At 51.7% G+C, this 16813-nt stretch overlaps 2 protein-coding genes across 9 annotated transcripts in view; one reads left to right on the top strand and one right to left on the bottom strand.

Moving 5' to 3' along the window:
• The window catches only part of Ca5a (carbonic anhydrase 5A), a 30690-nt gene extending 19610 nt beyond the window's left edge, over positions 1 to 11080 (bottom strand). The window contains exons 1-2 of the mRNA XM_021170140.3: positions 10814 to 11080; positions 4985 to 5182 (exon numbers count right to left, since the gene is read on the bottom strand). Coding sequence (XP_021025799.1) covers positions 4985 to 5182; positions 10814 to 10937 — 322 coding nt within the window. The 5' untranslated portion in view covers positions 10938 to 11080. The remainder of the gene's footprint in view (positions 1 to 4984; positions 5183 to 10813) is intronic.
• Positions 11081 to 15549: 4469 nt separating this feature from the next.
• Banp (BTG3 associated nuclear protein) overlaps positions 15550 to 16813 on the top strand; it is a 74012-nt gene continuing 72748 nt past the window's right edge. For 4 of the 8 annotated variants that reach the window (XM_021169688.3, XM_029480529.2, XM_029480532.2 and 1 more), the window contains exon 1: positions 15555 to 16809. The gene's annotated coding sequence lies outside the window, so the exon portion shown is untranslated. Of the gene's footprint in view, positions 16810 to 16813 lie in introns of all 8 variants that reach the window. The other 4 variants (XM_029480533.2, XM_029480531.2, XR_015048591.1 and 1 more) reach the window with 3 other exon arrangements.

Raw genomic sequence — 16813 nt, 5'->3', positions numbered from 1 at the left:
GCAGGAGCCTTGATTTGTCTGGCGCTTCCTCTTGGTTTATTCTGTCAGGCAGGGCCTTTCTCTGACCTGCAACTGGTGACCCCTAGTGGACAGAAGTAAAATCTGAGAGCTCTAAGTTTACAAGCTGACTCTGGGAGTCAGGCTTGTGGTGGCCAGCAGCAGCAGTTTTGGACTTGGGCTCCTTTGGGATCTCTTGGCTTTGGTGGCAACTGTCAGTTGTCACCTAGAGGAGCAGAGGCCATGGTGGACTGTGGAAATATTCCTGGAAGTTTTACAGGCAAAGCCTGGGGGCTCTGGCAGCCCCCAGCAAGCTAGGCTCAGCCCCTGCTCCCTAAAATCCCACTTAAAGATATTTTCACAGATCATACAGAGAAAGGAGCTGTTTTCAATGTTGCCAACAACCACCCTCAAGCCCATCCTGTGTGTCCTGACCGGAGGCTTGGGTTTAAATATGCAAAGAGTATAAATATGCAGATAATCTGTGACCTACCCAGCAGTGACCTTCCACTGTCTCAGCTCATCTCTCTACAAAGGGGCAGGGGGAGTGCTTGGGGGGAGGCTGATGCCAGGATTCAGCCTTTCCCTTCCTGTGTGGAATTCCTGGGGAAACTGTAATTCTCTGTTGTGCTTTGATTCCAAAGGCTGAAGCATCCCCTTCAGATTGTCTTCTTTCTTTCCAGGACTGTTACAGGGTAACTTCAGCGTCAGCTGCTCTCTGGGCATCACTGTTACATAGTTGCTTGTACTGACTGAGTAGGTCTTAGTGACCACATCCAGTGTGACCAGAGAAAGCCCACCCTGAGCTCTGGGCTAATGTCTGTTTCCTGCTTCTTGGCGGTCCCTCTAGTGGCCGGCATCGCAAGGGCATGCAGCCAGCACTTGGCTCGGACCACAGCAGGCGAAGAAGAGGTCCTCCACTGAATGCTTAATCCTTTGGCAGGGTTCCAGGTACCCAGGTTTTCAATGCCTCCTTTCAGTTCCGTGGAGCCAGCCTGCGACTTCAGTAACAAAGGAGACTGAGGGTCTGGCTGATCTTACACCGTCCACCGATGAGTAGAGCAATACTCTCTTGGATACACACACTCTCTGCTGCCCATGGCCCAGTTCGCTGCTTGGAGCATCATTTCATGCTCCCCCCAATCTCATCCCTATCCCCAGGAAAGAAGATGAGCCACCTGCAAGTGTGAAACTTACACGGTGAGCTGGCTCATGTGGGCCTGGGTGCTATGTCCCATGTGGCTCCCCTTCATCCCTCTGCCCTCTGCTTCCATCCGTTTCTTTCTACCATCTCTCTGCTGCCCCCCCCACCCTTGGCAAGGCCTTTGGATCGGTGGTCTTCAGCCATTTGAATGTAGTACCTGCCTCTGCAGTTCATCCCTCTAATAATCTACAAGAGACCGCATCCCTTACCTCCTGGAAGGCTTCCTCTGACTTCCTGGGCAACTGTCTGATGCCTCCTGCTGGTTTGTGACTACAGTTGCTGGCACTTGGCAAAACGGAGACCCAAACAATCACACTTTCCATAAAACTGCCTCCACACGCCGTGCCTCCTGTCCACTTAGGTACCTCAGCAGACGGACACCTCTGTTCTTTCTTTTCCATCCAGTTTTCCTTTTCTTTTCTTTATTTGTTTTAAGTGGAAGGTTCATCTCCTCATTCTGGCTGGAAACTTTTCTGTGGTGTCTTGCCCTCCACCCCCCTCCCTGGCGTTTTCCATCCTTTGCTCCTGATTTCCAATGGACGTGAATGGAAGGGACAGAAAAATGTGGAAAGTGAGCCAGGCGAGGAGGGAAGGCGCAGGACGGATACAGTGAGAGCAGACTGGCCTGGGCTGATGCGAGCCAAGGATGCACTGTTAGTTTATGTGATGGAAGACACCCAGATGGTTCTTTCCGTCTGTCTGTGCAGGGTGGGGAGCATCCTTTTGATCCAGATGGAGAAGGTGGTGACGCCAGGGGTGGGGTCGGGCTGAGGTCAAACTGGAGGGCTGCTGTCCGCCCACAGTGCAAGGCTGCGGGCCTTGGAGCAATCAAGTTATGGATGAGCCAAGGTCAGCGGGGTTAAGAGAGTAAGGATCTCTAACAGCTGGCTTTCTATCCCGGCCACACTTCTGGGAGCCAGGCCTCGAGGTCCCGTGGGAGGATACTTTCCCCTCTCTCGTGCACACTTTGCTTCGAGTCAGGGTCACCCTTAGGTTGGCTGCACACTGGTGGGAACTGCTGTGCTTGGCCATCAGCAGTGGGACATGGAGCCATCACCGGAGCCAGGACTATTGACAGACCTCTCTTCTCCCAGGGTTCTTTTGGGAGGTGGTGCCAACCGGAGGCCACCCATTTTGTTACCTCTAGAAAATCCACCCAGGGAGTCATTTGTCACCCTGGACCCTGATGTGCCAGGCTTTTCTGGATTGACACCAACTATGTTCCCTCTTCTTTGCTTAAGATGGCTGTAGTTTCTGCAGTGCACAACCAAAAGAAGTTTGAGCTGACAGGACAAGCAGCTCCCAGGGGAAAGAGCCTGGAGGGATGGCCCAGTGGTTAAGAGCACTGGTTGCTCTTCCAGAGGTCCTGAGTTCAATTCCCAGCAACCACATGGTGGCTCACGACCATCTGTAACGAGATCTGATGCCCTCTTCTGGGGTGTCTGAAGACAGCGACAGTGTCCTCACTTACATAAAAAATAAAATAAAACAAAATAAATACATCTTTAAAGGTCTAGAATGTCCTGGAACTTTAGCCCTGGGGAGGTTGAGGCAGGAGGACCAAGAGATCAAGGTCTTGACCAAGAGGTGAGGCTAGTCTTGGGGTGGGAGGAGGTGAGAGTTGGAGTAGGTGGTGGTGAGTTAGGGGTTGGGGGCTAGGAGGTGGGGGGAGAGTGAACTCAGAGATGTGAGATGGAGAGGGGGCAGTAGAGGCAGTAGATGCAACCAGCCAGTCCTGACCCCCAGAGTGACTTGAGAATCATCTCCCAACTCCATCACCAGAGAACCCTGGAACTTGAAGGCAAAATTTGCAACAACCACACCAAGGTGAGCAACAAGTCTGCAGGATGTGGCTCTTATGCCCCTGCCCAGCCCCAGAAACCCCCCTGCCAACCCTCACCTGCCTTCACTGGTCTGTTTTTTTCCCTCTATCCTGGGATGGGAAAGGATTCATCCTCATGACTCAGGTGACTACTGGTCAAACACTTTCTCCCCGTCTAGTGAGCACCACCTCCCAGTTCTGCTCAGGGTCCCCTTTGTCGAGTCTGTGACGTCATGGAAGAGAAGAGCAGCAGCTGTGTTAGTTGCTTGTGGATTCCTGAGACCCAGTACCTCACAGAGACAACTTAAGATTTGCTTTGGGCCTACTTTGGCTGGCAGTTTTCAGTGGGTACAATGCATAGTGTCGGGGAAGGATGGCAGAGCAGTTCCGAGCTGGCAGGAGCACAGAGGAGAAAGAAGCCAGGGCTGGGGAGATGGCTTAGCCACACAAGCCTGAGGACCTAGTCCCCAGGGACTCACGTAAAAAGCAAGGTATGCTGTTGGTGCACGCGATCTCAGTGCTAGAGAGGTGGAGGCAGGCTGCACCTGGGGCTTGCTGGACTGCCAGCCTAGCCTATGTGGTGGGTCTCAGGCCAATGAGAGATCCGGTGTTGTCTCGAAACTCAAGGTGGAATGAATGAAAATGTTTGGTTGCTTTGGAAAGTCAGTTATGTCAAATGAGGTTTTGCTGGGGCACACAGGTGGAAAGATGTTTTACTAAAGCAGACATGTGTAGGAAGGTTTTCCTGAAGCAGACACTTGGGAAAGGGTGCTTTGCTAGAGCAAGCATGTGAAAGGACTCATGATGTTTAGAGTGACTATAGATATGGCCCCACAGACAGTGGATGCCACTGGATGGCATTGATTCTCCTCACCAGTCTTTACTGGTTGTCATCGCTTCTCGTGCACTAAAAAACTTCTGGTGGCCCCTTGCCCTTCAGTGGATGGGCTGATTGGCAGGGTGAACTGGAAGTTTCTGGATATGTCAGCTGATACAGACTCTTGTGGAGTTTTGTTAAGACAGACTCACACGCCCATGGGAGGACACACGATGTTTAGAGAGAGTATCATTAGAACTCAACAGACAGTGACAGTGCCCTTTGCAGTCCTCTGTTGGTCTTGTGTCTTCATTTTGTTGAGAGAGACATGGCAGAGAGTGTCTTGTGGGGTTCCTGCTGGTCCTGGTCATTTCTGCTGACTCATGCCGACTTGGAGGAGGCCTGGCTCTTTCTGCTGGTCACCACGGCTGATTTGTGTTTCCTATCCTGACACTACCGAACTGGACTGCAGAATTGGGAATTGGAATCGACTGAAGGAACTACTCCTAACCAGCCTACAGCAAAGCTTAGTTTTGCTTAGTTTCCCAGTTTCTCCCAGATCGACTTGCCATTGCCGATTCATGAATGGTGTTTGCAGGTGGACTGAGCTGTCCCTGCTGACTCGTGTGAACTGGACTGCTGATCTCCGACGACGCAGATTAGATTTGCTCCAAAGAACCATTTCTAAACAGGTGCACATCCTCTTTGCTTTATTAAACTTTCCTTTCTGCTACCTCTGGTGGGTGGTGGACTAGAAGGGAGGGTAAAACATCTAAGAACCCTTATTAAAAGAAAGTTTTGAAAAATCTAATCCAACAGTGGAAGGCTCCTGAGGATGACTCATGAAGTTGACCTCTGGCCTCTATATGCACACACACACACACACACACACACACACACACACACACAAGGGCGGGGGCAGCAGTAGGAGGGAATAGGAGAAGAATTTGGGGATAATATATGGCCCAAGACTTACCCAGGTCACCCACTTCCTACAGAAAGGCCCTATCTCCTAACAGTTTTATACCTCAGTAAACCGAGCCATCCCTGGGGACTAGGTATTCAAGTGCTCCAGCCTACGGAACATTTCAGATTCAAAGGTCGACCGCCTTGATCCCAGTCCCTAACCCCAGCCCAGGCTCACCTGAATCCTCACAGGAATCGTCAAACTCCACCTGGAAGAAGTAGCCAGTGTTCCAGAGGTATCTGCAGGACGCAGCATCATAGGAGACCCTGAGTGGTGCCAGCTGCGGATCATACACACTGTCCCTCCACTGGATGTTGATGGGAGACTGCCGGGTGCCTTCTGCTGAGGACACTGGGCCAGTCCAGAGGGGGTGTCCTGGAGACAGAGATGAGTCAAGAATGAAGGGTCAGTAGGGCAGGTGTGAAGGAAGCCATAGGGACCCTGAGGACCTAGCTCTGAGAAGCAAACCCAGAAGGGAGCCCTGAAACCTTCTGTCACTCAGCTATGGACTGTGTGCAGGCTCTTGCCTTATTCACCTAGTCTGTGCCTGTATGATCTTGACTTTGGTGTGGTCACTGTCTAGCACAGTGGTTCTCAGCCTTCCTAATGCTATAACCCTTTACATTCCCTCATGCTGTAATGATCCCCAGCCATAAAATTATTTCCATTGCTACATCATAACTGTAATTTTGCTACTGTTGTGAATCATAAGGTAAATATCTGATACAAGACCTGTATCAAGGGGTTGTTTGACACCCCCCCCCTTTGGGAGTGACTTATAGGCTGAGAACCACTTGTTTATAATGTAGGGCAGGGAGAAGGAAGGAGATCTCTTACTGGACTCAGTGATGGGAAAGCTGTCCCAACAGCTGCTGTTGGGATAAGCAGGGACCTGAAAAGTTCCAGAGAGCAGCTAGAGGCAGGAGCAGTGTGAAGCTGACTTAGTGGAACAGAGATGAGAGACTGTAAGCCCCAGTTGTTCACAGAGTTCCAGGAAGGCACCATGTCTCAGGAATCAATGGTTCGGACCCCTGAGCTCCGGAACTGTAATGCTGGTAGCTATAAGAAACAAAGGTGGGGCTGGAGAGGTGGCTCAGCGGTTAAGAGCACTGACTGCTCTTCCAAAGGTCCAGAGTTCAAATCCCAGCAACCACATGGTGGCTCACAACCATCCGTAACAAGATCTGGCGCCCTCTTCTGGAGTGTCTGAAGACAGCTACAGTGTACTTACGTATAATAAATAAATAAATCTTTAAAAAAAATATATGTTCTGTAGAGCTTGCTTAGTGGAAATGAATTCCTCTAGCATATTTAAAAAAAAAAAAAAAGAAACAAAGGTGGGGCTGGAGAGGTGGCTCAGCGGTTAAGAGCACTGACTGCTCTTCCAAAGGTCCTGAGTTCAAATCCCAGCAACCACATGGTGACTCACAACCGTCCATAATGAGATCTGACACCCTCTTCTGGTGTGTCTGAAGACAGCTGCAGTGTACTTAGATATAATAAATAAATAAATCTTTGGGCTGGAGTGAGTGGGGCTGAAGTGAGAGAAGAAAAAATATCTGAGACAGCTACTGCAGGGTACTTACATATAATAAATAAATATACTTTTTTTAAAAAAAAATAAAAGAAACAAAGGCCCCAGGTCCTCAAGACCCAGCCAGGAGCTGTAGTATGCTGGGTTACTATTGCCTGCTGCTGCTCTCTGCTGTAGGATTAGACCGGCTGCCAGACCTCAGGATGCTGGTGGTAAAGTCCCAGAGCAATTAGCCCCAACTTGAGTACCCAAAGCCATCATGCCTTGGCTGTCATGGCTTGGAGCTGTAAGCCTCAGGGACCGTCAGTCTAGTGTCTAGTCCCTGGCACTCATGGGTCTGGGGCTGCCAGCCTCCTAGTGCCTGCTCAAAATATTGATTTGAGTGGAGTGGAGGTATCCCGACAAGCAGATTGGTGACAGCCCCATGGGTTACAGACATGGAACATGCCCTGTCTCGCTCTTGTTCCCGTCTTATAGCCCAGCAAAGATGTGACCCCCACCGTGGGGTGATGCTTAAATCCCTCCCAAGCTGGGCCCAAAGGGCTCTTCAGACTGCTCCTGCTTCTGCCCATGTGCACCCCTTCTTGTGATGTGTAACAAGACTCCAGAGCCGCCACAACCAGCCTGGAATGTCGCAGCCACCAGGGCCTCCCTCATCAGTGCGTCCCTTTCCTGGTGGCCACCCTGATGCAAAGTGGCACCTGGAATTTCACTGGCCTGCACTCTATTTGATTTGATTTGATTTCCTTGAGACAAGATCTCTCTATGTAGCTCTGGCTGTCCTAGTGCTCCCTATGTGACCAGGCTGGTCTCGAACTCACAAGTATCCCCTCGCTTCTGCCTCCTGAGAGCTGGGATAAAAGCTATGAGCTACTAAGCCTGGATTATCTGTGCTCCATTAAGAGGGTCTTGGAGGCAGCACAGACCTTGACTACATCTGGGGTAAGAGAGACTCCGGAGTTTTACATGCTACAAACCACGCATCTGATCTTCCTGCTGGGCAACTGGTTAATACAACTGCAGAAGGCTGCACTTAAACCAAATGCGGGATGTCAAAAGGCCCCACCAGAGGCTCTCCTCCAGCCTGGCATCTCAGGCTTCCCAGACTCCGGAACCCAAGGTGTGAGAAGAGTAGACATTTTAGGACCCATTTGCTGAGCTGTGTCAATGAGACCACCAAGAGGGAAACATCTGTGCTGAGCACAATATCTGCCGCCCAATGGGGAAAGGGTAGGGGCTGCTCATTGTGCGTGGAAAGTGTCAATACCGCGTGAATACAAAATGAGGCTCAAGTGATGCCGTACTTTGGCCTTGTGTGACCACCTTGCATAGCAAGGTAAGAAGGCTCAAGCTAGGTAAAGTTGGCCCTGTGGCCCTGCATGTTGGAGCTTGCTTTTAATTCCAACACTAGGAGGCAGAAGAAGGTAGATCTCTATGAGCTTGAGGCCAGCCTGGTCAACAGAGTGAGACCCTGTTTCAAAAAAACACCCTGCTATCATCACCACCACCACAACCTTCATCACCATCCTCTTCCTCTTCCTCCTCCTCCTCACGGCCATCACAGTAAGCTGGTTTATTTCAGGTCAGGAATCATGTCAATAAGACAAACTTTCCCTCTTTAATCGTTTAACAAAGCTGTGCAGAGCTCCAGTGGACCAACTGTGGCCCCAGGCACAGATGGCATGAGCCGACAACTTAACATGGCCACAAGAGTAGAGTCCTAAATGACCCCTGGCTTCATAAGCTTTCGTTCTCTGGGCCTGGTGACCCATCAGCAGACACTTGCTCCTTCCCGTCAACCCTCTGAGGAAGGGTAGTCCCCAACCCCTCCGTCACGGGGTGTGGCCCCTGGGAACTTGCTTCTGTTTGAGATATCAGTGGATGTGATATAAACAGGAGCTTTATTGTAACATTCTATTGATTTATATTTTGTTTTATTTTGAGACAGGCCTTTCTACATAGCCCACGCTGTCCTGGAACTCACTCTGTAGACTGGGCTGGACTGCAACTCATAGAGATCCACCTGCCTCTGCCTAATCTGGTTAAGCAGGATTTTCAAATATGTTTCCACGGCTGGGTTTTTGATGAGAAGACTACATCCCAGCTGGGATGGGGAGTGGGGTGGGATGAGGGTGTTGGGGTGTATGAGAAATGTCAACCACACAACCCCAGCTGGGAGTTGGCCCTGCCCCACTTGAGTGAGCCAAACCGAAGAAGCCCCACCGACTTGTGAGCCTGCAAAACCTAACTCTAACCCTAACCCCTAACCCTAACTCTAACCCTAACCCCTAACCCTAACCCAAATTGAGAACTGAGTTCATGCCCAAGTGTCTTTGCCCCAGCACGCTGGAGGCAGACAGGTGCATCCTGGAGTTACGGCCAGCTGGGTGGACACAGAGAGTCTCAGGCCAACCTGAGAGTTCTGTGGTACACAGCTAGACCATGTCTCAACCAAACCAACCCGAAAGACTGCCAGGAGCTGTCAATGGTTGGTAGTTGGTTCTCCTTGAGAATTAAACTTTAGGGTAGAGGAGTCCACCTGCCTGGATGTTTGCAGAGGAGGAGTGCAAACTTGGGGGTTATTTCTCAGATGTCTTTTCTTTGCACTCTTTCTTTCTTTCTTTCTTTCTTTCTTTCTTTCTTTCTTTCTTTCTTTCTTTCTTTCTTCCTTCCTTCCTTCCTCCCTCCCTTCCTTTCTCTCTCTTCCTTCCCTCCTCCTCCTCCTCCTCCTCCTCCTCCTCCTTCTTCTTCTTCTTCTTCTTCTTCTTCTTCTCTCTCTCTCTCTCTCTCTCTCTCTCTCCCTCTCTCTCTCTCTCTCAGACAGGGTCTTTCATTGCCTTGGAACTCACAGATTATTCAAGGTTTTCTGGCCACTGAGCCCCTAGTATCTGCTTGTCTCTGCCTCTCCAGCACTGCAGATTACAAGACCAGCCTTGGTGAATTCCAGTCACCCCTGGAACTGTATAGGTCCAGGCTGGGGAGGGGGTGAATACCCAGCAGAATGGCCTGTGATGGTACGAGCCCTCTCTTTCCTTTGCACGCAGGGCTGTGCTATAATTGGTCCAGCACCTGTCACACCCATCCCTGGCTGTGTAACTTAATGATCAGTTTCCTTTTGGAGTCACCTGGTGGACACTGACCCCTCTCTGTTCTGTCCTCTCATTTTGCAATGTCAGATCAAAAGAAAAAAAAATCCTTGTGCAGGGCCTGGTGACACACACCTTTAATCCCCACACTTTTAAGGCAGAGGCAGGTGGATCTCTGAGTTCAAGGCCAGCTTGGTCTACAGAGTCCCAGGACAGCCAGGACTACACAGAGACACCATCTTGGGGTAGGGTGGGGTGTGGAAGGCTTCTCTCAGGTGACCTTGTCTTTGGGATGAGCAGGTAAGAGGTGTGTGAGTGTGTTTTTGTGTGTGTGAATGTGTGTGTGTGTGTGGCAGGGGGAGGGGAGAAGGCAGCAGTATTGATAGGAGTGTCCATAGCAGCCTTAGGAGGACAGCTGAAGAGTCCCAGAGTGTCCAGGTTGGGACACTGGTGACATTGGGCCTTATGAAGATGGAAGGTAAGAGGCTGCCAGCCTCGGTCACCAGATGAGTTCCAGAGAGCTGCCAAACCTTAAGGGTCAAATTTCAGACACTGTAGGCATGGCACCTACAGCTGACACACTCCTGTCGTGAGCTGAAGATCCCTAACCCTAGGCACATTCTGGCACAGTAACACTAGCAAGTGCTGTCTGCAGCTGCTCACTGCTGGTCAAGGACTACAGCAGATGCCAAGTGCCCGGGTTAAAGCTCAGAGCCACGAGCCTCCAACCTGAGAGCGGTGAGCCAGAAAACCCAGGGTGGCAGGCAGTCAGCACCTTGGAGCCTTGAGCCTCTCCCTCTGCTAGTTTAATCTCTGGGTTTTGGGCACTCAGAGACCAGGCTGTCAGGGTTGCTAGAGCTGCTTGCCCACCCACCCTCCAGGCCTGGCAGCTTCTCGGGCAGTCCTGGGTTTTGTGTGAGGCTGGGCACCCTGGGATGAACAGCGGAGCCTGTGTGCACCAGGCTTCCCGGGCTTCCCACTGGATGCTGCAGACAGCATCCATCTTGCCTGCCCTGTGGATGTGGAAACTGAGGTTTGAGGCAGGGCATTTACTCAAGCTCTCAAACGTCACCTTTTGTCTACAGGAAGGCCTCAGGGCCTGGCCCTTCCAGATGCTAAAACCCAAAATCTGCAGTTTGGGCAGTTCAAAAGTCCAGAAGCATCTTGGGCCCAGCTGGAGGCTTGGAGTATGTCCTAGTTATTTGCAATACCTCTTAGTCCCTTTAACCCCCCAACTCACACAGAGTTAAATGACTCACTTGGGATCACCAGATGCCAGAGACATTGTACAAATCAGAACGGAAGCCAACCATGTTGCCTCTTAAAGCCACCCTAAGACTGCACCACCATTAAATCCCACCTGGGACAGTATGAGAATCTACTTACGGGCACAGTTGCTGTGTTCCTCTGCACAGGAATGCTGGAAACGCCAGCGCTGTGGCCCTGTGGCACAGAGAAGTCCCACATGCCTGAGGATGGCTAAGGGCTTGCGGGGGTCTCTCCTGAGCATCTTGGCTCTGAGCACCACAGGGTAGTGGCCCACCGTCTGCTTTGGTCAGGGCCACCTCAGAGTTGGGTGCATCTCTGTCCTTTTGAGGAACTCATTAAAACCTCTGAACCTAGTGGTTAAATTTCAACTCTTGCCTGTCCCAGCTCAGGAGTGGGTGACTGGGACCCAGTGGCCTTGGCTGGGAACAGGCCACTCTGGTCACTGCTTTGGCCTGGTAAACAGCTGGGCAAGCCTGCCAGAGTGTTAAACTTGACATGGGTCCCTCAAGAGCAGCAGGAAAGGATGTGAAGGATAGGTGAGGGCAACGTCCCTATCCCCTGTGGTATTGACCCTGTGTTGGGGACATGTAGGACAGGCACAGAGCTGCCACACAAGAGAAGACAGAAGAGGGCAAGTTCAAGAGCATAAGGAGGGGTGGAGCTACAGTGCCCTGGCTGAGTGGGGCTGTGACCAGGTGTCCGGATTGCTGAGGGAAGCTGGAGGTCCCTGGGGCCCATCTCCGCAGCCTTGATTCCAGTGTATTCCCCTGAGGCAGGATGCCCTGGGTCCTGCCCAGAGGTTTGCCATGGACATCAACAGTGTTCCTCTCATGCATGAAGGGTCCACATAGGGACAACGTCTATGTGGTGGCTCTGGCTACGACACTTGGATTTTTTTTTTTTTTGGTTTTTCGAGACAGGGTTTCTCTGTGTAGCCTTGGCTGTCCTGGAACTCACTTTGTAGACCAGGCTGGCCTCGAACTCAGAAATCCGCCTGCCTCTGCCTCCCGAGTGCTGGGATTAAAGGCGTGCGCCACCACGCCCGGCGACACTTGGATTTTTGTGTCAGCCGCAGGGAGCTGGAGGAGCAGTCTGTCCATCCTCCAATACTTTTTTCCAAAGGAGCCCACAGGGATGGAGGCGTGCGTGTAAGATCTTCCACCACTGCTGTTGCTTTAAAATTGGAGTCTGGCCAGGCAGTGGTGGTACACGCCTTTAATTCCAGCTCTTGGGAGGCAGAGGCAGGCAGATTTCTGAGTTTGAGGCCAGCCTGGTCTACAGGGTGAGTTCCAGGAGAGCCAGGATGACACAATGAAACCTTTTCTCAAATTATATATATATAATAATACACACATACACACACTCACACATACACACATATGTATATATATATACATATATAGTGCAAAAATTGAAAACAATACAAAAATATGAAGCACAATTCCTTTCCTCTTCTCACCCCTCTCTCTCTCTCTCTCTCCACCCCCCTTCCCTCCTTCCCTCTCTGGTGCCCACAGCTCATTCACCCTTCATCCTAGTCATCTGCACTTTGTGGATATAAGGCCTGGCATCTGTGACATCAGACTCACATCTTGGAACTCGCTCTGTAGACCAGGCTGGCCTCGAACTCACAGAGCTCTCCTGCCGCTGCCTCCCAGGTGCCAGGATTAAAGGCGAGCGCCACCCTACCTTGCAGCCTTTATTATTATTATTTTTGCATTCAGTTATATAATCAATAAATTGATTTTCCGAAAGGAATAAACATCTAAAGTACATCTTATTTCTTTGTGCACATGCATGCAGACACATGTTGAGGGCAGAGGACAACTTGTGGGTATCACTTTTCTCTGCCAGCGTGTGTCCCAGAGCCGCCAGGTAATCATCTTCCCAGGTGGGTCATCTTGCAGGCACAGATAACCTCCTTTTATTTCCTTAAGCTGCCTTCTTGTTTCCTGCTTCCCTGACAGCCCTGACACTGTGTCTGTTCTGCTCATGGAGGAACCCGCATCCCAGAGTCATGGTCTGTGTCGGGAGTGTCCCCTAGCAGGCAAGTGACCGGGTCCCAGGCGTTTTTGAACCCATCCCACAAAAACAATATGGAGATGGAACTGGGAAGAAAGTGCAGCTAAGTGTGGGGGCCAGCAGGAGGTGTTCAGGTACATGCAGTCACCCTGCTCTTCACGTTCTGGGACACACACAAGGAGTGCAGTGGATGCCTGGGCAACCCAGTCAGTCACCCAAACTCTCAATCAGTACAGTGGGGGAAACAAGCTGCCATGGGAGTTTGTGCCATGGCTGTCATTACTGCCTAAGGAAATATGTCGAAGGTGGGGGGAGGGGGGAAGCAACCATGGCTGACAGGGTCACGAGCGTGCACTCCGTTTCCGGATAGGCTCCATGGTCCATGCTCATCTCTGTTCCTTGCAGTTCCGGTTGTGCTGATACATGGTGTGGTACCCTCACTTCCAAGATGGCCCCTTCCTGCTGCCTGGAAGGTGCTAGCAGGAGGTTCTCTCTGTAGGGCAGCTGGGTGCTAAGTAGGTTAAGGGCAAGGGTCCCGGGGCTCAGGAATTGGACGCTACTAATTTCTAAAGACCCAGGCCTGATGAGTAGTCTCGGATATTGTAGAATTCTTCTGGTCTGGTAGCTCAGAGGTCTGGGAAGGTCAAGGCCCCACTCAGTGAGCTAACTTTTAGAGCCACCCTGCCTGTCATCTGCCTACCCTGCTGTTGCTGCTGTCCCCACCCAGAGAAGGCCAACAGCCACCCACTGTGACTCAGAATGCTGTACTCTCCTGTGACCCTGAACTGCCATCTTGGTTCTTGGGGGACAGTCTCCAGGAACAATATCCTGTGTGAAGTAGGGTGTGAAGTAGGGGAGGGGGCTACCAAAGGCCTTGGTGTACCAGTTGCAAAGTTGAGGGACTGTCACCACAACAGAAGTGGAGACCAGCAGTCATTCACTACAGGGAACTCATGGTCTTTACCATGCCTCTCCCTCCTCCGCCTTAGTGTCAGGAGCTTTCCCATCTGTCCGCTTCTCTGCACTAGCTTCCACTCCAGGCCTTCATCACCATCCTAGCAGGCCTTCTCAGAGTCTTTACAGTCTACAGTCGCCTTCCCCCGGGGTAAGCGGCCCCCCACCGGTTCACGAACGCCCCAGGCAGAGTAGCACTTCAAAAGACAAATCCACTCACATTCAGCCTTCGCCAAACCCTGAGAAGGCTTCCCATGGCTTCTTGGTCTAGACATCCAACCTTGCTCTTAGTGTACCACGGGCGTGTGATCTAGGGGCACCGCCAAAGCATAGAGGACAAGTTTCCCCCAAAGAAAAGGGATCCTAGTAAAACCCGCCTGGTTTGTAGCCAATCAGCACGCGGGGGCGGGGTTGGGCTGCTCACTTCCCGCTCTGGAGCTCTGCCAAGTCTTCTTAAGCCCTCTCCCTGTGTCATGGAGCTCTGACAAGCCAGGGCTGCTCCTTGTGGGGAGAGGGCGGAGATCGGAGAGCAGCAGCAACTCCCGAAAGGAAAACTGAGGAACACGCCTGCTGTTCAAGCGGGTCATCCCAGTTACTGGGGAAATCGGAGACAGGAAGCTCAAGGTCAGCCTGGGCTTCGGGACAAAAACGTTGTCTCCGAAAAGAGAGACTGCCAGACTACCTGGGTGTGATGGTTTGTATATGCTTGGCCCACGGAATGGCACTATTAGGAGGTGTGGCCCTGTTGGAGTAGATTTTGCCAAAGTGGGTGTGGGCTTTAAGACCCTCATCCTGGCAGCCTGGAAGTCAGTCTTACACTAGCAGCTTTCGGATAAAGATGTAGAACTCTCAGTTCTGCCTCAGGGGGTTTGACCCATGGGACCCGGGTGGTGGAAGGTGAGAACTGACTCTCTGTCATGTCCACGGGGTGCCACGGTACTCCAACAACCCCCGCAGCATGCATACAGAGTAAATGAACATAGCTTTAACAATCCAGGGCATCAAAACAAAGAGGGTTGGGAAATGGCAGGCTTGGCAAAGTGCATGTCCTGTAGGTACGCGGAACCCAAGTTGAGTCCCAGAAGGCACAAATCAATGATGCCCCCCCGTGGTGGGGTGGGCTTGTGATCCCAGAGCTGGGGAAGCGGAGACAAGTGGATCACTGGTGCTCACTGGACAGTCAGCCTCACCTACCCTGCAAGCTGCAGGTCCCCTTGAGAGACCGTGGTTTAGAATTCAAGGTGGGCAGCTGCTGAGGGACATGCATGTCGCACGCATGCGCACACATCAGCATCCCGGTTCTGAACTCCGGCTCTGATTAGTGTAATCTCTGGTTGAGATCTAACTGTATTAGCACTCGGACTCTCATTCAGCTCGTCATTGCTGCCTACTGGTGCCACCCCGCCCTTTCCCCACCACCCACTCATTTGCTTGATGGTTGCACTAAATACATTTGAAGTCTTGGGATGGAGGAGACCACAACGCCAGGGGTGAAAGGGAGGTTAAGGGGGATGTTAGGGTGACATGCTGGGGATGACGTCACCATTACTCTGTTTTCCCGTGCGGTCAGGCATTCATGTTCAGAATTCTCACAACTACAGTTTTAAAATCTGGGCCCAATTGAGGGGCGGTGGGAGGAGATAGTACAACTCTCTAAGAGTTTCTGCCCAAGTTCCTCTTAGTTCCTCTGGGCTTAGCTTTCTTTCTTTCTTTCTTTCTTTCTTTCTTTTTATTTTAAAGATTTATTTATTTATTTCATGTATGTGGGTACACTGTCACTGTCTTCACACACACCAGAAGAGGGCATTGGGTTCCCATTACAGATGGTTGTGAGCCACCATGTGATTCCTGGGGTTTGAACTCAGGACCTCTGGAAGAGCAGTCAGTGCCTTTTTTTTCCTCCTGAGACAGGGCTTCTCTGTGTAGCCCTGGCTATCCTGGAACTCACTCTGTGGATCGGGCTGGCTCGAACTCAGAAATCCGCCTGCCTCTGCCTTCCAAGTGCTGGGATTAAAGGCGTGCGCCACCACTGCCCAGCAGGTCTCATTTTAACAGCACAGTTCTAGGTTGAAATCTTCAAGACAATCCTGAGGTAAAATGGCACAGGATCAAATCCCAGTGGTTTAGAAGGGCTGTCCCAAGGTTGCCCAGCTGGTAGCTGCACTGAGTCATGGCTTTATTATCGGCACAGGGGAACGGGCAGGAAACAGGTTTTTGTTTTGTTTGGTTTTCTAAGTGAAAATAACTCCTGTATCCCGGTTTGTAGGATTGCTTACTGCGAACATGCAGAAGGGGCCAGCCTGGAAAGGAACGCTGACGACAGACCAGGTGCAGAGAGCCATTAGTGGCATTTCTGGCAACAAATGCACATCGATGCTGCATAGCTCCTATTGCATGATACGTAAGCATGTCACATATAATCTCTATCACAGTGACAGTGTCCCCGCGACCAGCTTGCCCATAAGGAAGTCAGGCAACTTTCCAGACCATGCCACTGAACGAGCCCGGAACGTCTGAGACGATGCCAGGTAGAGTAGGTAGGACGGGTTTGGGAGCGTACAGCCCATTTGAGCCGCTGACACTACAAGTCCCAGCAGCCCTCAGGGCAGGGAAGGCATGGGGCTGCCAGAATCCGGATGGACTACAAATCCCAGCAGGCAAATCACGGCCGCAGAGACTACCAGTCCCAGGACGCATCGTGCCACACACAGCGTACACTGGGATTTGTAGTCATTTGTAGTCAGGGCAGCGTTAGTGTCTGTTCACACCCATCAAAGAGGACGTACATTCCTCAGATTGAACACTGGAGGATTTACTGCTTTAGCAAGTAACACGGACGTGAGATGGGGAAGTAAGGGCCCAGCGAGTCAACTCTCGGAGCAGGGGAGGACAACTGCGCATGCTCGTCAGAGTCCGTCGGCGAAAGCGCGCGCCAGAGGCGCCCAGAGCAGGCCCCGCCCCCTTCCTGACCGGCCCCGCCCTCGAGCCCGGAGCCCAGGGAGCCTGCGCTGAGGGCGGGGCGCAGGCCGTGGGGAGGCGCTCTCGGCGCCTGCGCAGAGCGGCTGCTTCTCTCGCGAGGACGGACGCCATTATCGCAGCTCCCCGACAAACACCACGAGAATTCCGCAGCCCACACGGTAA

The sequence above is a fragment of the Mus caroli genome, unplaced genomic scaffold, assembly GCF_978045245.1.
Source record: "Mus caroli unplaced genomic scaffold, Mus_caroli_1 scaffold_10, whole genome shotgun sequence".
Lineage (NCBI taxonomy): Eukaryota > Metazoa > Chordata > Mammalia > Rodentia > Muridae > Mus > Mus caroli.
The sequence above is the reverse complement of the archived record's forward strand: the minus strand, read 5'-3'. Positions and strand labels throughout refer to the sequence as shown.